Source organism: Leucoraja erinacea, chromosome 25, assembly GCF_028641065.1.
Source record: "Leucoraja erinacea ecotype New England chromosome 25, Leri_hhj_1, whole genome shotgun sequence".
NCBI classification, from domain to species: Eukaryota; Metazoa; Chordata; class Chondrichthyes; order Rajiformes; family Rajidae; genus Leucoraja; species Leucoraja erinaceus.
In genome coordinates, this window is record NC_073401.1 from 14,597,164 (window position 1) to 14,625,029 (window position 27,866).

At 39.7% G+C, this 27,866-nt stretch overlaps 1 protein-coding gene across 1 annotated transcript; it reads right to left on the reverse strand.

The window, feature by feature from the left end:
* Window positions 1-1,119: 1,119 nt before the first annotated feature.
* sf3a1 (splicing factor 3a, subunit 1) lies at window positions 1,120-27,840 on the reverse strand. Its single transcript, XM_055655829.1, has 16 exons — window positions 27,696-27,840; window positions 22,720-22,832; window positions 22,436-22,628; window positions 18,751-19,008; window positions 18,391-18,465; window positions 17,192-17,342; window positions 16,393-16,589; window positions 15,264-15,381; window positions 13,493-13,678; window positions 12,034-12,155; window positions 11,237-11,473; window positions 9,862-10,066; window positions 6,004-6,152; window positions 5,142-5,243; window positions 2,694-2,765; window positions 1,120-1,655 (listed from the first exon to the last, which is right to left on the reverse strand). The coding sequence occupies exons 1-16, from the start codon at window positions 27,780-27,782 to the stop codon at window positions 1,554-1,556; spliced, it is 2,367 nt and encodes a 788-aa protein (XP_055511804.1). The 5' UTR covers window positions 27,783-27,840; the 3' UTR covers window positions 1,120-1,553.
* Window positions 27,841-27,866: the final 26 nt, after the last annotated feature.

Below are 27,866 nucleotides of genomic sequence, written 5' to 3' on the forward strand. Positions count from 1 at the left end.
AATTGCAGCTCAAAAACTGGCCGTTTTCGATGTTTTTAACGGGTGTGAAAGTGCGTGTTTTTCCATTCGCTAACATGTACCGGATGTATAGCATGTACTCCACTTCAAATTTTCGGTCACGTGGGTGCGGATCTACGCTCCAGTGACCTTTCATGAAATCACCCTATATGGTTATTGTAAGAACCTTCAAACCATTTCCCTTGAATGTATTAAAACTCAAAGGAGCGATGGTTACACCTTATGAAGTCGAAACCTATGTAAACAAAGACTCCTCTATTGGAACAATGGTACATAAGTGGGAATGGGCTAGAAATTAAATCACCATGGAAACAGGCCCTTCAGTCCAACTTGCCTATGCTAACCAAGATACCCCATCTACACTAGTCTCACCTGCTGCATCTGGCCCATATCTCTCTTAACCTTTCCTGTCCATGGACCTGTCCATTTTAGTATGGACAATGATGACAAGTGGAATCTTTTGTATTGCTACATGTGAAAAGTCAAAACTACATAAATTCACGGATGAGGGACGGCTGTATTGTATTTTATATTGATCTAATACAATTGATAGTTGAAGCTATTATGTGGTACAAAGAAGGACTGGAATACACTTAATAATTTCACCCCTTCTGTAGTTTAAGGTAATTGATGTAGTTTAAAATTAAAACTTTGTGTATAAAGAGAAAAAGCTATTCACACTTAAGTATTACACAAGAGACATAATCAAATGGCCACTGAACATTATATATATTTGTCTGAAGAAGGGTTTCGGCCCGAAACGTTGCCTATTTCCTTCGCTCCATAGATGCTGTCGCACCCGCTGAGTTTCTCCAGCACTTTTGTCTACATTATATATATTTAATTGATCATGCAAGAGCATAAACAAAATTAATTAAAACAATTAACAATGGCAGAATAAGGGAGTACAGAACTAAAAGATGATTTTATGATGACAGAAAATTTATTTTCACATTTAAAAGGTGGAAGCTTTAGTGAGAATGTAAGGAACAAAGGCTCCACAAATATTCCACAATGGAAGGGCATTCGGATCACAGGATGAATGAGTACAGCAAAGAAAAATATTTGTTTTAATTGTAATTTTCACAAATTATAATCCAGTCACGAGAACTGATATATTTTATTAAAAATATTCAGAGCTAAACACCACACAATAATCCAACATAGGAGCAAGAAAGATAAACTTAGCCAAGTAGGCTTTTGTGCACGGAGTTCCACCAAAAGTGAAAAAGAAACTTTAGTTTGATCGCCACATTTTTTCAGACCATCTGATCATATTATAGTAAATATACTACTCTGACCTTCTGATCACAAAGTATAATATTGAAGAAACTACTTGTAACATAACATTTAGAATTAACTTTAAAAAAAAAACGAATTATTTATTATTGCTGCTATAGTTTCATTTTCTAAACAGAGAAGCTGCATCTGAATTGCATATTAAATGAGTTAACATTTTAATCCTCTGTAGTTTAAGAATGGATAGCTTCGATTCACATTTCCATAGAAAGACGGTGATAATTTGAAGCAACACGCTACTTCTTTCGACCTCCGCGTTCTTTTAGGGCAAGGTGGACAACTGAGCCACTGGTCACATTGTAGTAGGCCAGAGAGTTAGAATCTTTAATAAAGATGCCCTAGAACAAAAATGGAGTTAGAGTTTAAACAGAGTTCAGCAAATTGGAAATGTATATAAAAAAACTGCAGATAATATAAAGATGAAATGAAGACACAAAATACAGGAAACACTCAACAAATCATGCTGCATACATGGAATCACTTAATATTTCAAGATCTCTGAGTTTCCAACATTTTCTATTCAATTGAAATTAAGTAACCTTACCAACTAGGAGGATATATTATTCATAATCTTCTGATGAATGCTCTTAATAGCAATACAAAGCATTATTTCCATGATTCAAACCCGAATGAAAAGCTATGGTAACATTGAAAAACTGATTATTTTTAAGAATGTAAAATAACATAAAAGTCTTAACCTTCTGCAGAGAAAGTCAACTGCATATCATACAACATTATGAACCAATTAAATAATTTCTTACATGTTAACAGTTAGGTTTTTATTGTACATTGCCCAAAGACCAAGAACTACTGATGCTAACTACCTAACCACAGCTGGATCTATGTGATTATCACTTACTGCTGACATCAATCAAGGTTGCTCACAAAGATCTAGAAATCATTGTGGGTAGATTTGCTATCGTTGCTGATAACTTTATCTGAACTCAGCTGTGGAGGACCCATGATGCCAGGCAACATTCATTTCATTGATCAGTATAAAGAAATCTCACAATCAAGAAACTCTTGAATTTGGAACAGAGTGAAACTGATTTTAATTTTGTTTTGTGATTCATAACATGTACAATGAATATAAGCAATTAGAAAATAAAATGAACATTTTAATAACTGAAAAAGATGCAGTTAAACTCCAATCACTAAATTAGCTTTTCAGTAATAGAGATGTTGTGCAGCTTGCATAACTCATGTACCTCAATTTAACAGGCCAATTTATTTTGATAATTTTTAAGTGAGAACGGTTTGCACATTTGATATTCTCATCATCGATTGCAACACCTGTTTTCATGTTCAGCTGAACTAATGCAGAATCCAGAGGTTGCAAGTAGGCTCACAGTCAAACAACACCGTGCAATACCTACCTCATACTGAAGCTTCTGTTTACCAGCAGGCATTCCTGTAGCCTCGTGGATTTTCACCTTGACAACAGACACCTGAAAAATGCAAAAAGTAACATAAAATTATATGCATTTCAGAACTTGCAGTTACAAGTACAGTTTTGGTCTTCTAATTTGAGGAAGGACATCCTTGTGATTGTGGCAGTGCAGCGTAGGTTCACAAGATTGATTCCTGGGATGGTGGAACTGTCATACGAGGAAAGATTGAAAAGACTAGGCTTGTATTCACTGGAGTTTAGAAGGATGAGGGGTTTTCTTATAGAAACATATAAAATTATAAAAGGACTGGACGAGCTAGATGCAGGAAAAATGTTCCCAATGTTGGGCGAGTCCAGAACCAGGGGCCACAGTCTTAGAATAAAGTGGAGGCCATTTAAGACTGAGGTGAGAAAAAACGTTTTCACCCAGAGAGTTGTGAATTTGTGAAATTCCCTGCCACAGAGGGCAGTGGAGGCCAAAACACTGGATGGATTTAAGAGAGAGTTAGATAGAGCTCTCAGGGCTAGTGGAATCAAGGGATATGGGGAGAAGGCAGGCACGGGTTATTGATTGGGGATGATCAGCCATGATCACAATGAATGGCGGTGCTGGCTCGAAGGGCCAAATGGCCTCCTCCTGCACCTATTTTCTATGTTTCTATGTTAAAACAAAATACTGCAACCTCATATTGATGAAATCTTTATTTGGAAAAATGACACACAATCCTAGGAGAGTTTGGCAAGAAACTCCTTTATCTGTAAAATGTACAGCCTGAGGAACAGTTCAATTTGTACGTGGCAAACAGACTGCAGTCTCCGTTCACCATGCCTCTTGCTACAAGCTGGTCTTGAATGGTACTTCCATCTTTACATAGGAAATTTCCATAGGCCGAGCCACACAGCAGAAGAATTCTAGCCGAGCTGCATCTTCAGAACGGGAACGCGGCTGGAGGCCTTTAACGAGGCGCCACGGACTCGATGCCTCCCGGATGGCCGCAGGGAAGCCGAGGCTGGAGCCTCGCGGGTCGGTGGAGCCCGCGGCGGACAGGGCCTGGGTTGGCGGAGGGGTCTGGGTCGGCGCCATAGAGGCCTCAGGAGGGGACCTGGCAGCGACTGGAGAGGTTGGTGTGGCAGTCGATGATGGCGCCGATTGACGGACCATGCAGAGTGAAGACGCTGCTGTGGGGGGATCGCCATGAGGGGCGGGAAAGAAGAACCCGACGTGGGGGACTGCCATGAGGCAGTGGTACGAACAATGGATGACCCGGCGGGGGGGTCCGCCGTGAAGGAAGGGGAAGAACAATGGACAAAGGAGGACCCAGCATGGGAGGACCACCTTGAGCGAGAGGGAAGAACAATGGAGGAACCAGCGTGGGGAGGGGAAGGGGGGAAGAACAAAGGTAGACCTGCTGCGGAATACTGTGTAACTTTGTAAGTGCTTTTTATGTAATGACTTGCATACCTTGTGTTTGCAAGCAAAGAATTTCACTGTGACTTGTTACATGTGACAATAAAGCATTCATTCATTAAAGATTGACATCTGCTGTTGTACTCCATAAGGAGCAAAGTTATTGCTTTACTGAATACTGAACCAAAATTATTGCTTTAGAGAAAAGTTGTGCCCCATCGAAATCAAATTCCCCTGAACTTGGTAGTACACGAAGAATCGACACATTTGCGATAGATAGATAAGATGAGATTGGATTTGGATGACGAGATGGAGATTTAGGTTTGTTATTGTTCAGTGTACCGAGCTACAGTGAAAAAGCATGGTTTTGCAAGCTATCCAATCAAATCAGATAATACTATACATAAATATAATCAGCGCAAACTGAAGAAAATAGAAGCACCCACAGGGTGCCTCACGCGCCTAGAAGGCTCCCACACGGCGCTGCGGCCTACAGTGAAGCCGGTGCAATGCGCAGTGGGAGTCCCTGGAGGATGGGCAGATGTCAGGTCAGGTCAGGTCAGGTCAAGGACGAGTCGGAACCTCTGTGTCAAGTCGGGACGAGGATGAGGTCGAGTCGGAGCGGGGACAGAGTCGGTACGTGGTGGACGGGTTAAGTCGCCACGAACAAAGGGGGACTCGGTGTGTAGGACCGCCATGAACTAAGGGGCACCCGGTGGGGGTATGTTGAAGGGATGGGTACTTTTTATAACTTTGTAACCGCCTTTTTTGTGTACTTTGTATGTAAAATCAGAAAATTAACTAGGTACGTGACAATAAAGTATCATGATCATCAAGTACAATAGGAAAGATACAGAGCACAGAATATAGTTCTCGCCATTGTAGTGAAGCATTGTAGCGAATCAGGCTTATGGATGGCAATACATAAAACCAAGAGGTGGTAATCTCAAAGTTTTCATTATTGTTTCAAATATTATAAGCCATATAACAGTCAATTCATCTCACATTTCCAAAATGAATACATACCTGATCTGTAAGAGGGAGTGTGAAAACAAGGACCTGGCCATTCAGCTTCCATTCCGACTTATCCTGCATGTTAGGTACCTGTATCTTGACTGTGACTGGGCCCTGAAAGAAAAACAAGGGGGCACATTAGGAGTTACAACCAATTTTTTAAAGATAAAAATTGACATTGTATGCATCACAAACAGTTACTTTCTGAAATAGATGTGTCACATCCCTACAATTTTTCAACTGATTTAAAATGGTAACAACACCAATGGTTGTATAAAGTGATCTCCAACAGGTTTGATGAAACAGAAATGTTTTGATTCGGCAATTTACTTATTAGACATTTTGACAATTTATATAGTGCAATAATGGTCCAAAATCAAACAAAGGTATTATTGCAGTAAAATGGTAATACACTGAATTCCCTCATTTTGGACTATACAGTTCCATCACTTTTTATTAAAACTAAGGTAAATTAAACTAATTTAGATATGATCAGTCCAACACCTCTCTGTATCCAGGTATTGCACGTTCTATATGTAAACAGAATGCACATAGCAAGAAAAATAGCTGGAAATTGAGTGTAATTGTTATTAACTATCGCTCATTTCAATTAACAAAAACATGTGGAGTACAATTATCAAAAGGGAGGAGACAACCCCCCTTCCAAAATTGGGTTAAAAATAATATTTAACCGACCACCATCAAATCTAGCGCTATTCCTCAAAAATTAATTAATAAATTAAGTGACATTTTCAAATACATAACACGTACATGATTGTCAATAGATACATTTAAACAGAACGGACCAAGCAACGGGCATTATGAATGCAACACAAATAACATTAATGAACATTGGTTCCTCGAGGACACATACCTTGCTTCTTCTTAGAAATTCTTCCTCTGGGATAAGATTATCCTCGCTTTTCATCTTCTTGGTTGCTGGTTCATCATCTAGTGGAGGAGGGGGTCGTGGAAGTGAAGAAGGCATTGGGGCAGGAATAGCTGGAGGTGCAGGTACAAAGGCTGGACATCCAAGCAGAAACAAATTCCTATTAGAACTTCAAAATTGTTACTTTTAACCAACATTTCTTTTCTATTGTTTGCTTTAAAAAAAAAAAAAAATCAAATCACATCTTTCATAAACTCAAGGAGCAGAATTAGGCCAATCGGCCCATCAAGACTGAGCTGCCATTCAAACATGGCTGATCTATCTTTCCCTCACAACCCTATTCACCTGCCTTCGCTCCATAACCCCTGACACCCTTACTGATCAAGAAACTGTCAATCTCTGCCTTAAATCTATCCATTGACGGCCTCCACAGCCCTCTTTTTTAAAAGTTTAGTTTAGAGATACAGTGCGGAAACTGGCCCTTCAGCCCACCAGGTCCGTGCCGACCAGCGATCCCCGCACATTAACACTATTCTACACCCACTAGGGACAATTTTGTTTTACATTTACCAAGCCAATTAACCCACAAACCTGTGCGTCTTTGGAGTGTGGGAGGAAACTGAAGATCTCGGAGAAAACCCACGCAGGTCACGGGGAGAACATACAAACTCCGTACAGACAGCACCCGTAGTCGGGATCGAATCGTGGTCTCCGGCCCTGCATTCGCTATAAAGCAGCAAATCTACCGCTGCGCCACTGTGACCCGTGGCAAAGATATCCACAGATTCATCACCCACTGACTAAAGAAATTCCTCCTCATCTCCTTCCTAAAAGAACGTCCTTCAATTCTGAAACTATGACCTTTCTAAATATATGTCCTTTTATTCTAAGGCTATGGCCTCTGGACCTAGGCTCTCCCACTAGTGGAAACATCTTCTCCACATTCACTCTATCCAGACATTTCACTATTCGGTATGTTTCATTGACCCCCCCCTCCCCCCCTTCAAAACTCCAGCGAGTACAGGCCCAGTGCCATCAAACACTCATCATATGTTAAGCCAATCATTCCTGGGATCATTCTCGTAAACCTCTTCTGGACCCTCTCCAACGCCAGCACATCCTTCCTCAGGTAGGAAGCCCAAAACAGCTCATCATACTCCAAATTATAAAACCTCAGCATTACATCGCTGTTTCTCTAGCCCTCTTGAAATAAATGGTAGCATTGTATTTGCCTTCCTTACTACTGATTCGACTTGCAAATTAATTTTTTGGGAATCCCACACTAGCACTCCCAAGACCCTTTGCACCTCCAATTTCTTAATTCTCACCCCATTTAGAAAATAGTCTATGCCTTTGATTCCTACTACAAAAATACATTACTCCACATATTGCTATGCTGTTTTCCATCTGCCACTTCTCAGCCTTTTCTCCCAACCTGTCCAAGTCCTTCTGCAGAATCCCTGCTTTCTCTACACTACCTGCCCCTCCACTTATCTTCAAATCATCTGTAAAATTGACCACAAAAGTTTTCTTATCCAATTAATTGATATACACTGTGAAGAGTAGCAGCCCCAGCACCGTCCACTGCAGAACACCACTAGTCACCGGCAGCCAACCAGAAAAAGCCCCCTATATTGCTACTCTTTGCCTTCTTCCATCCAGCTAACCTGCTATCCATGCCAGTATCTTCCCTCTGATACCATGGGCTTTCATCTTCTTTAGCAGCGTCACGTGCGGTATCAAATGACTTCTGAAAATACAGGTAAACCACATCCACTGACTCTCCTTTGTCTATCCTGCTATTTACTTCCTCAAAGAATTCCAACTGGTTTGTCAGGCAAGATCTTCCTTTCACAAAACACTGTTTACTTCAGCCTATTCTATCGTGTGTTTCTAAGTACTCGGAAACCTCATCTTTTATAATGGACTCTAAACTCTTACTGACCACTGAAGTCAGACAAACAGACTATAGTTTCCACTCTTCTGCCTCACTCCTTTTTCTTGAACAGCAGTGTAATATTTGCAATTATCCAATAGTCTGGAACTACCCGACTCTAGTGATTCTTGAACGATCATAACTAATGCCTCCTCAATCTCTAAAGCCACCTCTTTCAGAAGTCTATCCGGTCCAGGTGACTTATTCACCTTCAGACATTTCAGATTCCCAAGTACCTTCTCTGTAGTGATAGTTATTGCACTAACTTCCACCCCCTGAATTTTCGGTACGTTGCTGGTGTGGTTCATAGTGCTAACTGATGCAAAAAATCGTATTCAATTCATCTGCCATTTCGCTATTCCCCATTATCACTACTCCAGCATAATTTTCTAGTGGTCCAATGCCTACTCTTGCCTCTTTCTTACTCTTTAAATATCTGAAAAAACTTTTGTTATCCTCTTTTATATTATTGGCTAGCTTACTTTCGTATTTCATCCTCTCTCTTCATATTGCCTTTTTAATTTTTATAAAAGCTTCCCAATCCTCCAGATTCCCACTAATCTTTGCAATGTTATATGCCTTTTCTTTGAGTTTTATGCTGTCATTGACTTTGTCTCATTCTCCCGTTAGAATCATTCTTCATCTTTGAAATAAAAAGGTCCTGCATCTTCCAAATTATTCCCAGAAAATCCTGCCATTGCTGTTCCACCGTTATCCCAGCTAGGGTCCCTTTCCAATCAACTTTAGCCAGCTCCTCCCTCAAACCTCTGTAAGTCACTTTGCTCAACAGCAATACCGACACATCCGATTTCTAACAGCACTTTAAGCTCTTCCACTTTATTCCATAAACAAATTCAAATGCATTCAAATATAACACCTTTAATTCCGTATTCACCACCCCTCTTCTCACATTGGTCCCGACTTTACCTGACCTCAGTCTCTTATACTTTCTTAAACTTCCTGTCCTATTACTTCTGGAGACTTCCGTAACCTATCCTGCACTCTCGTTCCCTTTAACTTCATCTGTACATTTCCAATTTGTTGATCCCACCACCCCACTATCATAACATGTGCAATTGGAATTTATTTTTAAGCCCACTGCCGAAGGAGGCAGTAGAGTGCTGGAATCTTACGGAATTTGGCAACGGCTTGAGTTGGACTACACCTCTTGTGGGGGCTACAGGTAGGGAACGGGTGCGTTGGGGGAGCAGACCCAACGGGTCTGCACTTGGTCTAGTACTTATTAAAACTCTGATCTTGTACGTGTGTATATTGGTGTATGTGGTTGTCTTCACATCTTCGCAAAAACACTACGCGATAACGATAACGTTTTACATATTCTGATTCACATTTTTCCCCTCTAGGCAGAGATCACCTTCACTGAACTTTTTATGCTTTATTTCTCGACATTACTGATTAAAGTTTAAAAAAAATCAAAAGACTTTGAAGAGAGCGCAGACGAGACAATCTAGCATTCCAACACTACGCTTGTACAAGCCTGGATAATATGATCAAGTCCCTGCTTCTAAACTTGCAAGTCAGACTGCTTTCATATTCCCACCGCCATCCAATCACATTTTCCCCAACCATCCCTCTTTATACTATCCCCTATCTTAGATGGAAAGATTTTTATTTCTTAAAAATAAAGAACCATTTGTATTAGTTAATTTCCCCTGTCATTGCTTAGGACCAAATAACCTCTTCCTATGTTCTTATGCCTTTCCAAAATTCTCAACAAGGATGCAATGAGACCGACAGATGTCAGATACACATCCAGCTGATATTATGAAGCTATCTCACATCCCATTTTGCAAGTCCTTGTAAAATAATCAGTTTTAATTTCATACTCATAAATTCCAAAATGGATTTAAACTGAAAGACTGTATTAATCTTTTAAATAGCTTTACCAGATGGCACCACCATGGATGGTCGGGGGGTCAAAACTTGCGGAGCTGAAGAAGACATTTGTACTACATTAATTCGTGGTCCAGGAATCATTCCTGGCATGGAAGCTGATAAAACAGGTCCTGGCGCTAAGCGGATAATAGGAGACATTGGTGGCCTGGGAATAACAGGCATCGATGACATAATGCTCCGCACAGGGGGTGGCATCTGAATAATTAAAAAAAACAAATCACAATTTTATTTTCACTAATAGTCCACAACTTTTCTCATTTTCAGCTTCCATTAAGAATTATGCTGTAGCAATTCTAATATTGTAGACAATAGGTGCAGCAGTAGGCCATTCGGCCCTTCCAGACTATATATTTGGACTATAAATAATAATATACTGAATGAAAAATAAGCACGACCACTACAACAGCATCCAAAGTACATTTGGTTGCTCTTATAACATTGCTCCAACTAATCTCAATTTTGATTTTGCTCAATGTGGTCACATAAGATCAGCTTACACAGCGATGCAAATCTAATATCCAGCTGTGCTATTGAAGACAAATTATTTAATTTCAATGTATAAGAAATGTAGAAGTCACAGTGCCCTCCATAATGTTTGGGACAAAGACCCATCATTTCAGATTCAGATTCAAACTTTATTGTCATTGTGCAGTGTACAGTAGTGTACAGTACAGTGCCCTCCATAATGTTTGGGACAGAACCATCATTTATTTATTTGCCTCTGTATTCCACAATTTGAGATTTGTAATAGGAAAAAAATGCACAGTCAGGTTTTAATAAAGGCCATTTTTATACATTTTGGTTTCACCATATAGAAATTACAGGAGTACAGAGGTAAATAAATAAATGATGGTTCTGTCCCAAACATTATGAAGGGCACTGTATCTGGATAGAGGATTTTCATCAGCACATTTTGTGCTCTTGAGACTTATGTAGTGTTTAAAATAATATTTTCTCTTTAAGATAGGAAATACATGAATGAGAACACTGTTTTAATGCGTCATTCTCATCATTTTCCTCCCCAATTACTGATAAAGAGAATGATTAACATTTAATTACAATGCATCATGTGGCATCTGTGGTATTAAAGTAAAAACATTGGTAAGAATCAGGCCTTAGAAACCATAACGGGGCAGATGGAAAGGTATTATAGAACTATTTAATACAAAGTTACCCATGATTAATTTAAAAAAACAGGGTTGTGACTATTTTAATAGAAGTGTAACTCCCCACGATGCAGAGCAATTATAAGATAGTGATGCAACAATGTTTTCCTCCACCTTCTTGTTGCTCACAATAAGAGCACCTCAACACAGCTGTAAACGCCATACAATCAATCATTCTCAAAATATTTGCCAAACTTACAGGTGGCCTGGGCAGTGATGTGATTGGAGGAGCATTCATTGAAGAATTTGATGCAGATGAAAGAGATGGCAGTTGTGGTAATTCAGGTTTGCTGGGTCCAATTTTGTCCTTGGTATCGTCCTCGGGAACCAATCCTTTGGCCTTGTGGATTGCTTCAATCTGCTCCTGCAGTGTAATGTTAGCTTGCGCAGCCTGTTGTGTACGTGCCATGCTACCAGAATGCCCATCCCAAGTAACCTGTACCATAAGACAGAAGAAATACAAGCAAAGCTTAATGGCTTATTTATATATTTTAAGGTTACAATCAAAAAAAACACTACAAATTTTGCAAAATCACTTCAACGGATGTTTTATTATTAATGCAACATTTGTTGCATTAATATGTTGCATTAATTTAACCAGACAAACTGATATGGCTGTCTGCTTTGACCGGAGGCAATTAACAATTACTGTTTGATCTTCAAATGACTTCATAGACTGAACAAACAAACTGTATATCTGTCAACAGCACTTCCCGTAGTTTAATTTCCGTTACACACTATTTGAAATACAATATGACTTTCCTACAATCTGGAAAAAGGTATTTAATTACAATATTTGTACTCATTTCCTTTACTATTTTTATGAAAGAAAACACTTAAGTGCCAATTATATATTTTTGTGGAAATTATGCAAGGGAAAGATTGCATTATTATTTTGAAGCGACAGTACTAATATTCCATAGTAAACCTGCAACAAAATACAATTTGAGCAGTGACTAACTTGTCTAAAATTTGCAAAGTAATGGGTGCACATACTTTTTCTTCTGGCTTCTGTATTTCCTCTTCACCAATCTTCTTTCCAATAGCGGTTTCTTCCACACCAAAGATATCAGTACGTCGTTCCGCCAGCTGCTTCAAGCTACTTTCAATGTCCAGACCTGTTATTAAAAATGGCTCGGATCAAAAGATAGTTGGATTACTCTTTCCCAATTTTAACTAATAATTGCTTATGGGATTGAAAGCTCAAAGAAAGGTGTCTCTGTGTTCCTGTAAGAGCAGTTCAGCAGTTAGTGGTACTACCTCAGTGGTAACCGACTTTGATTCTGATATTGAATGCTGTCTGTGTGGAGTGTGCATATTGCAACTGTGATTGTAAGTGTCAAGGCATGCTAATAGCTTAAATTTCTTCTGAAAATTACCCCTGGGTGGTATTTGTCAAAAGAATCAAAAGGAGAGATGTGGGCACATGGGACAGAATAATTTTCAAGGTTACAAGAAAATAAGGGGATTATGACAAACAGAATAGCTCTACATGGAGCTGGCGAGAAGGCAGGAACGGGGTACTGATTGTGGATGATCAGCCATGATTATATTGAATGGCGGTGCTGGCTCGAAGGGCCGAATGGCCTACTCCTGCACCTATTGTCTAAGTCTGCAATATCTCAATTGTCACATGGACCTAGGTACAGTGATATTCCTTTTTGGCATCCAATTCAGTAAAAATCTTAGTGTACATAGGCACAATCATACTTAAGTATAAGAGTGTAAGATTAGCAGTTTACACTACTTATGAAATATTGTTTACTTAATAAAATTAGCTTTTAAATATTAATGAATTAAAATATTAGTGTCAATTACTCCCATTAATTAATCAATAAAGCAAAATTGATATAATTTCAGGCTATACAGAATGCATGTTTCTATGCTGCCAATGACTGGCTTGGTTCAAAGCACAAGTAGTAACGTATGCCGAGGTAAAGAAAGTGCTGGAGGAACTCAGTGGATCAAGCAGCATCTGTGGATGGAGTGAATGGACAAACAACTTTTCGGGTCAGGGCTCCACTTGAAACTCAAAATAAGAGTTGAAATTGTAGAACTACATTGGTTTATTCAGCAAGATACACTATCATTGAGGATTAAATAAAAGTGCAAAGTTCCCATGAACCCAACAATTAGTTTGGTATCTATAGTGATAGTGTGAGGTGGTCCAGACAGGACAAGACAAAAATTGACAATGTGCCCACTAATAACCCTAGAAGCTATGACTAGCAGAAATTTTGATCAGTTTAATTGCGTGTGTTCGGGTGATTTGACAGCAACAAAAGGAGAAAATTTGATTTTTATCCATGATTGCATATGTTCATTATTTTGTAACAGACTGGATAAGTAAACTTAACCACAAGCATGTAGGAAGGAAAGGACCCCCCCACAGAAACTACAAATTCCTTTTCAATATTAACAAAGTACCCCCCACATCATAATGAACCCTACTTGCCTGGAGCATATACTTCATCTTCACTCTGCTTCTCTCTGATAGAGCGTTCACGCTGCTCAAGCCAACGTGGATCCAACAGCCCAATCCGCATGTGCTCTTGCATTTTGCTCGCTGGGATCTTTTCTCCAGTGATTGGAGAGATGAGATACTCGTCAGTTGCTGGTGTACCAGCCACTGGTTTCGAAGCTAGATGAATCAAAGGTAAGAAAACAAACACATTAACTCCAAATCCTACATACACAACTTAGTGAAATATACAGAAAAGGAAACTTAAATGAAAATACATGTCCACAATTAAATCACTTTTAAGAAAGGAAACCTGCCACTTGTGAATGTTCTGGCACACCTCTGACATCAATCCCACAAAACACAGTTGACCTGTAATGTTCTACCAGCATCTCCAGTACTGTGAACAACCATGTTTTTAAATGGTAGAAACTAAAGGGTAAAGACGTAAATGGCTTGTGTTTCTGATAGTGATGGTTAGTTTCAGAAATATTGATTAACTTATTGGGAGATCACCCTCCTGTTCCCCCTATAGTGCCCTCATGCTTATCTTAGTATGCATTTATGCAATGGAAATCCTAGAAATAAATTAGGAGAGTGCAACATAACAGCTCAGAAAAAGTAGCCAAGATCAGAGCTGTCTGATGTAATAATCACTATTCATACATGTGTATATTTGGAATATTTTGCAATTCTTTCCTTGTTTCTAAATAAAATTAGAAATTGGCTAAGTTGACAAAATGAAGTGTGTTTACCTACACACACACAGCACATATGGCATTCTCTATCAAAATTGGTGCATATGTTCAAAAGGACAATTCCATGGCTATTCCTATGACTGGGATCCATTTTCCACGAAATACTGCGTTATGATGTCATCTTGAATTACTGCCTAAACTTATTATCTTCTGGTTCAAAATGAAATGGGACGATCAGCCATGATCACAATGAATGGCGGCGCTGGCTCGAAGGGCCGAATGGCCTCCTCCTGCACCTATTTTCTATGTTTCTATTGAAAGATTTATAAACCAAGATGAACAAGTGTTGTCTGTTCATACAACATCTACCTTTCCTAGCTACAGCAACATGTTAATATCGAGAAAGACAGAAGTAGTAGCAGGAGAAAGTCACAACATTTTGGGGGAAATTTTCTGTACTAAATTAAGATATAGATAATTAAAAAACATCAAACCAATTCAACTTATCTGTTTGGCTTGGTGCTGAAGTTTAGATTGTACAGTATAAATTAACTGCCAGCAAGTAATGATTTCTGGGTTTACAGATTCCTTCAGTGAATTTTGATATATCCCAGTGATCACCAATTTTCTTTTTTTTTTTTTTTTTAATCTCATGATTCCAAAATCATTTGGATACAAAAAATATAAAATTACATGGCCACAGGAGAATTTGGTAGATGGGTAAATCAAGTTGGCAGAATTGTAAGGACTACATTGAATTATATGTTTAGAATCGAAACTCGAGTATACTCCAAATTAATTGAGAATAATGGTTGGTTCTGTTACACAAATAAATTGTGTCCCATGTTCCCGTCCTTTAATTTCTACCAGGCTACCAGTCCATTCACATGATTATAACCATACCAGATGAATCAATACCCTTTAGACCATTACAACTTAAGCTTCCCTCCAGTCAATGTTTACAAACTCACAGGTCCACAAAAAAGCTGGAGAGACTCAGCGGGTGCAGCAGCATCTATGGAGCGAAGGAAATAGGCAACGTTTCAGGCCGAAACCCTTCTTCTCACCTTTGGGATCATAGTCTTTCCTGATGATGACCTGATCTGGGGTAGGAGGAAGAGGTGGAGGCATTGGATTATCAGGAGGTGGTGGCACTTTCTGGCCGTCGTCTTCGTCATCTGATCCCTAACATAAAACATTTTATAATTATAAAATTGTGAAAATATTTCACAGATCAAATATTTTCAATTTTCACCTCTCGCTATTCTGAAAGCTTACAGCATATCTCTATGAATTCCGAATCTAGACGACCTACACACTAGCAGCATTCCTTGCCCGATTGCTTCTGGGGAAATACATCCTACCTTTATCTAAACCAAGTGTTCCCAATCTGGAGTAAATTTGCCCCCAGGGAGTAAATTTCACCTTCCCAGGGGGTAAATTTGTTGATTCTGGATTTGTACATATTTTTTCTCATTGACTGACTGTGTTTGGGGTTCTGGTATCTGTTGTTCATAAATAAGTGAAATAACATTGTTATGTGCTATTAAAGTTGCCAGGGCTAAACGAGATGAAAAAGGTTGGGAACCCCTGATCTAAACGGAACTAAACTAAACTGAACAACAGACTATTAGGTATTCCACACACACAAAATGCGATGAGCTGTCTCATTCATTTAAATTCTGAGTGTGATTGTAAACAACAAAATAAATGACTGCAAGGAACCTTGCATCCTCCTTTAAGCCAACTCGCAAATAACAACGAAAAGATTACAAAATCAAATGGTTCCTGTCATTTGGTTGTTTGGTGTCATTCGCAGAGTCAGTATGAATTCAAAAGTAGTTGATCAAAAATGTTCACCTGCGAGTAGAAGCAATCAATTTTGTAAACTTGAGTAAAGGAATTTGTGAACAAATACTTGGACCAAAAAAAATGCTTACTTGCTTTGTATTTGAACTATTGTCCAAGTTTACTTACCCACTTAGTTTGTAACTAAGTTCGTATGTAACTAAATAAATTTCCACCGGCCATAATCAGATTTTCAACAATAAGCTCAGTTATTCCATAAGTACTGGTAGTCTCCAATACCGTTGGCTAACTTGCTAGCAAACCTTTCTTAGAGAATCAAACTGAACCAGAAAATATTCAACCAAAGAAATTCTTTAACAATTAACAGGATCAATTTTACCAGTGTACCTCATCCATATCTTGTACTTGCGTATCTTGGTCTAACTGTGTTGGGGTATCTTCTGCTTTGTCATCAGATTCTTCAATTTCATCATCAGATTCAACTTCCATTTCAACCTCCTCACTCTCACCAAACTTCTCATATCTTTCCTGCATCAAAATACGAGCTCCAAGTTCTTCTGGGGTAGTTGGTGGAGGGAAATGCCCTTTAAGTAGAAGGGGTATTATTATGATACACATATTAAACAACAAAATATACTTGCTTGTTCCCAGAGGACCGCAATATATTAAACAATATGTGTAGACTATAAGAACTTCTGTATTTATATAACACTGGATGCATATTGTATCCTTAAAGGTGCAGAAAAAGGTTTGATTTTGTTTTGAAGGAACCAAGGCAAGAATTAAATGGACGGATGTGTTTTGGACAATAATCCATTTTAACTCTTAATTATATATAGGCTATACTGAATTTTAATATCAGGCAAATTTCATACAATCTACGTAAATAAATAAATAATTCAGCGCACGTTTTGATATCAATTTTCAAATTATCGCTGATGTCAAGAGCTTATATTCAAATTATTAAGGTAAACAAACTCAAATGTCTAGAATCTCATCATTATTTTTTCATTGATCTTTCAAACCAATTTAGCAGCAAATCAAGTTTAAACAAGGTGTGCTATTATAAGATGCCGGAAATACAGTGAATGTAAAGCAAAATTTGGGTAAGTTTAGAAAAGTGCATATTTATTGGCCTTTAAATACAAAATAAAATGACAGCCTAAAGTACGGTATTAGTATTTACCTTGCTCATTTGGCTGGAAGTCAACAGTTTCGACCACCACAAAGTCATGCCAATCAATCTGTGCATAGGCTACTCTCTCCCTTTCCCGTTCTTCCTCTTCTTTCCTCCTTTCACGCTCCTGAAATTTGGCCCATTCCACTCGATATTTCACCTGCCATTAAAAAAGAACACAATACATGCACTATTAAAACACATGGCCTTCCATTCTAATGAAAATAAAATATTTTATTCCACAAAAAAATATTTCCTACATAAGACAGGTGGAGGGTATGCGTGTTTGGGAGCTGCGAGATAGCGAAATGATGGGGCAGAGTATCTTTGCATTCAGGTAGAATGCTGGTCTAGTAAATGATAAATGGCTCTCATACATCCCCTGATGAAAGATTACTGCAAAGAGCTGAAACTCAACAGTAAGGCCTTCTGCCATGGCTAACTAATGCTAATTTCTGCTAACTAATCTTGCCATGGCCAGAACATGTAAAGAGCACTTCAGAAAATGTATTTTGATCCAGAAGTTGCAGCAGTCCTGAGAATAAGGTAACGTTTAAGATGATTCCAGATAATCGGAGATTAACTTTCTGTCCTCAAATAGATTATTACATGATCTCATTTGGATATTTTAGATTACAATTTAGCTTAGGTTGATGGAGAGAAATTATTTCCACTGTTGAGAAAATCCTGAAAAAAGGAAAATTAGAAACTTTCAAATTAAAAGTTGTTTGCATACAAGAAAAGCTAGGAAGTAATTATTTGCAGAACAGGTGGCAGAACTTGGAATATACATTCCAAAAACACCTGCTGAGTCTAGATCAAAACCAAACATATAAATAATATGAAACAAAGGTGGGTAGATGAAAATAAGATACAATTAATAGTGGTCTAAAGTGAATGCCAGAACAATGCTTGAGAGAACAAATGGCTCCTGTTGCTTTATTCCATTTCTGATTAAATGTAAAAGTGGTGTGTGCAGATGAGGAAAAGGCTTGGGAACCTCTGTCTGGGAATTCAACAAAAACTATTTTCACACTTTTTGCATTAAGAAGTTTAAAAAAAAAAGAGCATTAATCCCCCAAAGGGTTTGTGTTAAGATATTTTAGCTTACTATCGATTATAAATATTTTATGTTACAGATGCACCAAATATTTAAGCAAGCATTATGGTTTGTTAAATATCAGGCACGAAAAACACAAATATCTAACCTGATCCAAAACTTCTTTTGGGTTTTCTGCTTCCCTTTTCAATTTCAGAAGCAGTCCCTTTGGCGGTATTAAGATCTGTAAAAAGAACAAAAAATAACTCTGGCATTTCAGTTTAAGTCGGAAAAGTTACCTCAGTCAAATACCCTTATCACCAATTCATTAACAAGCCTTTTCCAGCCTTTATCTTTGCTCCTACAGCATTTATTACTTTTGTCAAGAACAACTGCATAAATATAAATACTTAGCTCTACACCCTTCAAGCTGCAACCATTGAATTTCAAATGAAACGATTCAGTACTGTGGCTTAGTTCATTGCAATTGGTTTTATTCACATATAATAAATTGCATTTTAACTTTTACCTTTGTATACTGTTCCACTAATTTGGTGAAATAGTTGAACAAACTGTGCTGGGGTCGCAGAAAGTCAAACTGATAGTTACGTTGTTCTTTCTGCATCAGCTGAGTCAAAAACTGACGACCATTTCTTGCAACAAATTGAGCGGTTAGCTTCACGACATCCAAATCAAAGGCTGAGATAGACGGGGGATCAGCAACAAATTCAAATTCAGGTGGGGGTTCCTTGGGGACAACAGTTTCCTGAATCACTTGAGCTTGTACCTAAGAGAAACCATATATCAGAATTTGTAAGATCACTAATATTTATAGAACAGAACAGTACAGAGCAGGAACAAGCACTTTGGCCCACAATATTTGTATCAAACCTACTGCCAAGATATACTAATCTCATCCGCTTGCACATGATCCACATTTGTCCATTCCCCCCAACACCAGTAAATATTTCTTCACCCAAGCTTTTCATAAGCAAGGACTCCAGACAGATCCCACAGTACATCTCTAGTAACTTCCTGGACAATCTGTGTGACTACCCATTTTCCTTGCTCTTTGCATCCCATGGCTGTTATTACGAATCAAATGAATAATGTTCCTTGGTTTCCACAAGCTTCAATTTTAGACAGGTCTGTCATAAGAAGCTTTATCAAATGCCTTTTAAGTTCATAGAAATATCATCCAACAATACACTTAACCACTGCAATCATCTATGTTAAAAAAATTGACATGCATGATATACAGTGCCCTCCGTAATCTTTGAGACAAAGACCCATCATTTATTTATTTGCCTCTGTACTCCACAATTTGAGATTTGTAATAGAAAAAATCACATGTGGTTAAAGTCAGATTTTATTACATTTTATTTTTATACATTTTGGTTTTACCATGTAGAAATTACAGCTGTGTTTATACATAGTCCCCCCATTTCAGGGCACCATAATGTTTGGGACACATGGTTTCACAGGTGTTTGTAACTGTTCAGGTGTGTTTAATTGGCTCGTTAATGCAGATATAAGAGAGCTCTCGGCACCTAGTCTTTCCATCAACTTTGGAAACTTTTATTGCTGTTTATCAACATGAGGACCAAAGTTGTGCCAATGAAAGTCAAAGAAGCCAATATGAGACTGAGAAACAAGAATAACACATTTGGAGACATCAGCCAAACCTTCGGCTTACCAAAATCAACGGTTTGGAACATCATTAAGAAGAGAGCACTGGTGAGCTTACTAATCGCAAAGGGACTGGCAGGCCAAGGAAGACCTCCACTGCTGATGACAGAAGAATTCTTTCTATAATAAAGAAAAATTCCCAAATACCTGTCCAACAGATCAGAAACACTTTTCAGGAGTCAGGTGTGGATTTGTCAATGACCACTGTCCGCAGAAGACTTCATGAACAGAAATACAGAGGCTACACTGCAAGATGCAAACCACTCCTTAGCCGCAGAAAATAGGATGGACAGGTTACAGTTTGCCAAGAAGTACTTTAAAGAGCAACCACAGTTTTGGAAAAAGGTCGTGGACAGATGAGATGAAGGTTAACATATCAGTGATGGCAAGAGCAAAGTACGGAGGAGAGAAGGAACTGCCCAAGATCAAAAGCATACCACCTCACCTGTGAAACACGGTGGTGGAGATGTTATGGCCGTGGCATGTATGGCTGCTGAAGGTACTGGCTCACTTATCTTCATTGATGATACAACTGCTGATGGTAGTAGCATATGGCCTTTATTAAAATCTGACAATTTGCACTTTAACCACATGTGATTTTTTTTCTATTACAAACCTCAAATTGTGGAGTACAGAGGCAAATAAATAATTGATGTGTCTTTATCCCAAACATTATGGAGGGCACTGCAACCTCTAAAAATCTGCTGGATCTACATAACCAGCTGAAAATGTTCAACATGTTAACCCAGTCTATCCCAAGTTACAGATTATAGTAAATTCCTCACAAGAGACTAACCAGCCTATAAATCTTTGATTCTTCTCTCATGTTGCTTAAATAAAATAGTAACACGCTAAATTTTCCAATGGAAAGAAGTTTGAAAAATCAAATTTAGGGCATCAATGTTCTCTCTCACTCCTTTTAAAACCATGAACTGAAACCATTTTTCACTCCTTAATGCTATGATTTTTCCTGCATTCATTTTGCAAATCGCCATTCCCACAGTAATATCAATTTCCTTGGAAAGGCATCCTTCATTAAATATTGACATTATTGTTATTCAACATACCAGTCATTTTTCAAGACACCCATATTCTATCCGACTAAACGATTTTGCCCTAATACAACCTTTTTTCCTGCTGGTTTTCGTATCCTTGCAAGTAATTTATCCATCTATTCATTCTTTCAGAGCAGAAAAGGCTCCGATACATGCCTGAACCCCTCTGTCGGTGGATCACCAGCTTCCTGACAGACAGGAAGCAGCATGTGAGGCTGGGAAAGCACATCTCGGACTCGCAAACCCTCATCATAGGAGCACCGCAAGGCTGCGTACTCTACCCTCTCCTCTACTCTCTCTACACCAACAACTGCACTTCCACTGACTCCTCTGTCAAGCTTCTCAAGTTTGCGGACGACACAACCCTGATTGGGGACTAATCCAGGATGGGGAAGAATTTGCCTACAGACAGGAAGTGACACAGCTGGCGGCCTTGTGCCATCGCAACAACCTGGAGCTCAATGCTCTTAAGACAGTGGAATCGATAGTAGACTTCAGGAGAGCTCCCCCTCACCATCAACACCACCACAGTCACATCTGTGGAGTCTTTTAAGTTCCTGAGAACCATCATCTCCAAGGACCTTAAGTGGGGGGCTACCATCGACTCCACAGTCAAAAAGGCACAACAGAGGATGTACTTCCTGCGGCAGCTGAGGAAGCACAATCTACCACAGGCAATAATGGTCCAATACTAGGCGTCTGTCCTCACCTTCTCCAACATGGTCTGGTTTGGTTCAGCCACCAAGCATGACATCCGGAGGCTGCAGCGAATCTTAAATCAGCTGAGAAGGTTTTTGGCTGCAACCCTCCCTCCATTGATGAATTGTATACTACAAGGGCCAGGAAGCAAGCGGGTAAGATCATCTCTGACCCCTCTCACCCTGGCCACAAACGCTTTGAATCACTTCCCTCTGGAAGGCGACTCTGGACTGTCAAAGCTGCCACAGCCAGACCTAAAGACTGCTTTTTTCCACGAGTAGTAGCTCTACTCAATAACCAAAAATCTGTAGCCTTCTTTTGCTCTGGTATTTTATTTAATTCAAATGTCTAATCAATAATGTTTTATTATTAATGTTTTATGTGTCATTCCTAACTATCACTGTATGTCATTGTCACTAACGGGCGGAGCACCAAGACAAATTCCTTGTATGTGAATACTTGGCCAATAAACTTATTCATTCATTCATTCATTCAATGTACAATAATATCTCACTAATTTTCCAACATGACCTGATCTGATTATTTCAAACTAAAAATGTTCAAATCCTCCATAAATGGATGATTTAAAAGCCCATTAAAACTGCTCTGCTTTTACTACATGCATGTCTACTTTCTGCATTTATACATTTTAAACCTTCACACCAGCCATGGGGAGCTATCGGACTACTGTTGTCTTTGTTTAATGTATCTTAATTTTTAACCCGTTAAATAGGAAGTTGTACATCTTCCTCTTGCAGTGAAATTACTTACTTTCTGTGGCAGCTGCTGCTGTTGTTGCATAACCTTTGGAATAGCAGCTGAAGGCTCTTGGCCTTTTCCCTCCTTGAACTCATTAACTTTATGTCGGTAATATGCATGATAAGGATCATTTGGATTCAAGAAGTTAAACTTGGAATTGTTGATTTCATTCTGACGAATACGGGCTTCAAATTCAGGGCCATTTCTAATCAATACAAAATAATACATAATTAAACTTGGACCATCACTGTACGACAGTAAACACACGTTCACATTTGACTCGGTGTAGTGCCTACCTGGCTACAAAACTAGCAGTTTTGTCAACAATGTTCCTGACCTCAGGAGGAGGGTAGATAATGCCAACAATGGGTTTGGAAGATAAGGTTTCTTCTTTTGGTTCTTCTGGTACCTGTAAAATAAAGATATGCAAGACATACATTATATGTTAAAACATAAATCTTTTTACTAACCCAGGTACTTGTGTGGCAATGAATGAATGAATGTCACAGTGAAATTCTTTGCTTGCATACCCAAGGTATGCAAATAGTCGCCACATAAAAGTCGGTGACTAAGTTACAAAGTTTCCCATGCTGGGTCCTCCTTTGTACTCCCCCTTCCCCTTTACCCCCCCCACCGCGATGATCCACCTTCATCAGCCTTATGTCCCTCCCAGCCCAACTGTTCCAGTAAGTAAGATTTGATGTAACCTCGGCTTCAACTCCACTTTCCAACCTGCTTTCCATAATCATTGACCATCCAAAGTAAAACAAAATTGCACAACTCAACCTCGATAAGATCCATTTAACAATAGAGTATTTATTGATCCAATCCTACCAAGGTCCTTGCCTTCATCTTATTCTGCACCATTAATAGCTTCAATTTCCATCTTCCCAACTACATTTTCCAATCCACCTCTTTCTTGTCAACCCCATCTCAAATAAGCCATTTCATAACAGTACCACACCTCTCAACTACTTTGATTCCTTCATCTGTATTTCAAAAGCCATTCTCCTCCTCTAACCATTCTAATAATGCCACTTCTTGTATCAATGTTTGGATCTCTTTCTTTTACTTCAAATGTTGATTCCTCTCCATTGTGTCCATTTCATCTTTCTTCCTTCACCTTTTCCATACCTTCAGACACATAGACACCTTTCTCCATATGTTGTAATAGCTTCACGTTCATCATTTCATCTTTTATCAATTCCATCAATTTACAGCGCAAGGCTACGACATTTTACACTAAGGGACATACGGTACCACAGATGCTAAATTCCTGAGCAGTATATGAAGTGCGTTGTTTCAGATCAGGATCCTTCTTCAGACTTTTTTTTGGTTGGGACCCTTTTTCAGTCTAAGTCTAGAGGAATGTCACGATCGGAAACGTTGCCTATCCAATTACTCCACAGATGCTGCTTGACCCGCAGATTTGTGTCTTTTGTGCATTTTGTGTCAATATTTGGAATAAACCAGCACCTGCAGTTCCTTTTTATTACACAGAAAATAATTGTTGTTCCATCTTATCAATGATGGTTTGTGTGCTCAGAATCTGCTCCAATCCAATGCAGAAATCCTTCCATTCCTTCCTGATGAGTCTCATAGAAACTGAGCTGTCCATTCCCTCCACAGATGCTGCCTAACCCGCTGTATTCGCCAGCATTTTGTATGGCATCATAACAAGCATACTGTCAGGTTGCATCACAGATTGCTTTGGGAACAACTCTGCTCAAGACCACAAGAAACTGCAGAGAATTGTAAATATAGTCCAGCCCATCACACAGACCGGACTTCCCACTATTGAGTCCATCTAGGGTTCTGAAAGAGGTGGCTTTGGAGATCGTGGAGGCATTGATATTGATATTTCAAGAATCACTAGTGACAGGTGATTGGAAAATTGCCAATATTATCCCGCTGCACAAGGGAGCAAATCAGAATAGTGGGAACTTTAGGCCAGTTAGTCTGACTTTGGTGGTCGGTAAGATATTAGAGTCCATTATAAATGATGAAGTTACGGAGTACTTAAAAGTTTACGATAAAATAGGCCAAAGTCATTATGGCTTTGTGAAGGGGATGTCTTACTTGACAAATTTGCTGGAATTCTTTGATGAAGTAAATTGTAGGACAGACAGACAGTCAGTAGATGTTGTTTACTTAGATTTTCAGAAAGCCATTGATGCCACATGTGAGGCTGCTAAGGAAGATGAGGGCCCACAGTATCAAAGGGCAGATACTAGCATGGATAGCACGTTAGGTACACAAAAATGCGAAGGAGAAACTCAGCGGATGCAGCAGCATCTATGGAGCGAAGGAGATGGGTAACGTTTCGGGCGAAGGGTTTCGGCCCGAAACGTTACCCATTTCCTTCGCTCCATAGATGCTGCTGCACCCGCTGAGTTTCTCCAGCATTTTTGTGTACCTTCGATTTTCCAGCATCTGCGGTTCCTTCTTGAACACATGGATAGCACGTTGGCTGGATGGCAGAAGACAAAGAGTGGCAATGAAGGGGGATTTTTCTGGTTGGCCGCCAGTGACTAACGGAGTTCCACGGGGTTAATGTTGGGGCAGCTACTCTTTACATTGTATATTAATGATTTGGACGAGGGAATTGAAGGCTTTGTGGCCAAGTTTGTGGATAATATGAAAATAGGTGGAAGGGCAGGTAGTGTAGAGAAAGCAGGCACTCTGCAGAAGGACTTTGACAGGTTGGGAGAGTGGGCAGAGAAGTGGCAGATGGAATATAGTGTAGCAAAGTGTGGAGTCGTGTATTTTGCTGGTAGGAATAAAGGCTTAGTCTATTTTCTAAATGGGGAGAGAATCCAGAAATCGTAGGTGCAAAGGGTCTTGGGAGTTAATCTGCAAGTCGAATCCGTAGTAAAGAAAGCAAACTCAATGCGAACATTCATTTCAAGAGGGCTTGTATACAAAAACAGGGACGTAATGCTGAGACTCTATAAGGTGCTGGTAAGGCCGTATTTGGAATAATGTGAGCAATTTTGGGCACCATATCTGAGGAATGATGTGCTGGCTCTGGAGAGGGTTCAAAGGAGGTTTACAAGAATGATCCCAGGAATGGGTAGGTTAACCTATGATGAGCGTTTGTCGGCACTGGGCCTGTACCCACTGGAGTTTAGAAGAATGAGGGGGGACCTCACTGAAACAAACAGAATAGCGTAAGGCTTGGATAGAGTAGATGTGTAGAGGATATTTTCAATAATGGGAGAGTCTAGGACTAGAGGTCATAGCCTCAGAATTAAAGGATATCCTTTTCGGAAGGTGAGGAGAAATTTCTTTAGTCAGAGGGTGGTGAATCTGTGGAATTATTTGCCACAGAAGGCTGTGGAGGCCATCAGTGGATATTTTTAAGGCAGAGATAGATAGATTCCTGATTAGCACAGGTGTCAGAGGTTGTGGGGAGAAGGCAGGAGAATGAGGTTAGGAGGGAGATAGATCAGCCATATTTGAATGGCGGAGTTGACTTGATGGGCCAAATGGCCTAATTCAACTTCCATCACATGGCCTTTGGATCTACATTTTATGCTGCCTTGGAAAAGCAGCCGACATAATCGAAGACGTGTCTTGCCCAAGTCGTCCCTTCATCTCCCTACTCCTGTCCAGCAGAAGGTACAGAAACTTTAAAGTGTGCACCATCAGGAACAGCTTCTTATCAGGCTTCTGAACAGATTTTCCATAAGCTAGGGTATTGTCCAATTCACCTCTACTTTCAGATTCAGATTCAATTTTAATTGTCATTGTCAGTGTACAGTACAGAGACAACGAAATGCATTTTCATACTTTGACTATGAAACTGATGCACTCTGTATCTTGTAATAGATGAAGCAAAGAGCAAGAGCCGAGAAGTGTGTTTAGCTCTGGCTGAACAATTTCTAATCTTGTATGTGGACTCGATAAGAAGATTGAATAACATGAAAAACAAAGTTGTTCACTGTACCTCTGTAAATGTGACAATAATAAACCCATACCCAAGCTCATGCACAAGTTGCCATTAAATCATATTGTAGAAAAAAGACAGTGTCTCCATTCCTTGGAGCACCAGAGGCTGATAAGTGATTTTATAGTGTATCAAATCACAGATCGGGTGAATACATAGGTCTTTTACCCAGATTAGGGATATCAAGAATAGAAACCTGATGGGCACGTTTTTCCACACAGAGAATGGTGGGTAAATGGAACAAGCTGCCAGAGGTAGTTGAGGCAGGTAATATAACAACATTTGGACAGGTGCATAGGTTGAAAAGGGTTAGACGGATATAGGCCATCTTGGATGAGTTGATCTGAAGAACATGTTTCTGTGCTGTATGACTCCAAGCGCTGGAGTAACTCAGCGGGTCAGCCAGCATCTCTAGAGAACATGGACAATTCGGGTTGGGACCCTGCTTCAGAGACACTAACTGCCTGACCTGTTGAGTTACTCCAGCATTTTGCATCTATTTTTGTAAAAAAAAAACAGCATCTGTAGTTTCTCGTGTCTATATCTCAATGCACGTGCTGCCTTGCTAACTGCAATCCTAGAGTAAAGCATGCTTTAGGAAAGGCAAGCCAACAATGTTTAACTGTCAAAGGCCACAAAGTTGGATGGGTTAAGGTGACGTTACTGGTTGAGACCCTTCTTGATATGTGCCGAAAACAGAACAATGAAATTCTTACGTGCAGCAGCATAACAGGTCTCTAAACACGGTGCACATAGATAAAATAAACACAAAAAATTAATAAATGTTTTAGAAAAAATACATTGGTCGAAAACAAAAGTCTGAACTCCCTCGTGCAAGGAAGATATGTCGTAGTTTGTTGTGTTCAAGAGTCAGATGGGTGTTTTGGAGGGGAGTTGCTCTGCGACTTCGAGTTTCAGGAACAGCTTCTGCCCAACAACCATCAGCAGGATAGACACAAAATGCTGGAGTAAATCAGCGGGACAGGCAGCGTCTCTGGAAAGAAGGAATCGCCAGTGATTCAACCTGACCCGCTGAGTTCCTCCAGCATTTGATTTTGTGTCTATCCTCAGTGTAAACCAGCATCTGCAGTTCCTTTCTACACATCAGAACTGGCTGAGCTTCTCGCTGTGATTAAAGAGGTGGGTATTGGCGCGATGTAGCTGCACATTAATATTGGTTTGCTCCCGGTCTCGGGCCGGGGGGAGGCAGCGGGGCCTAGGCTGCGGCCACGAACTGCCAGCCTGGCGGAGGCCGCAGGCGGCGTCAACAACGCTGGAACCACGCATGTATTTATTTTTTTCCATTTCGTTCTCACAACACACCTGATTTTCGGTCTGAGGCGGCTGCGGTGGCGGTGGCAACGGCATCGGCATTGGCATCGGCAGCGCCTGCACCGGCCCGGTAGGCATGGTTACTGCTTCACGGCGGTCTCAGACCAACAGCTCGGCCGCCTCAGATCAACAGCTCGGCCGCCAGCCTACCTGACAACAAGA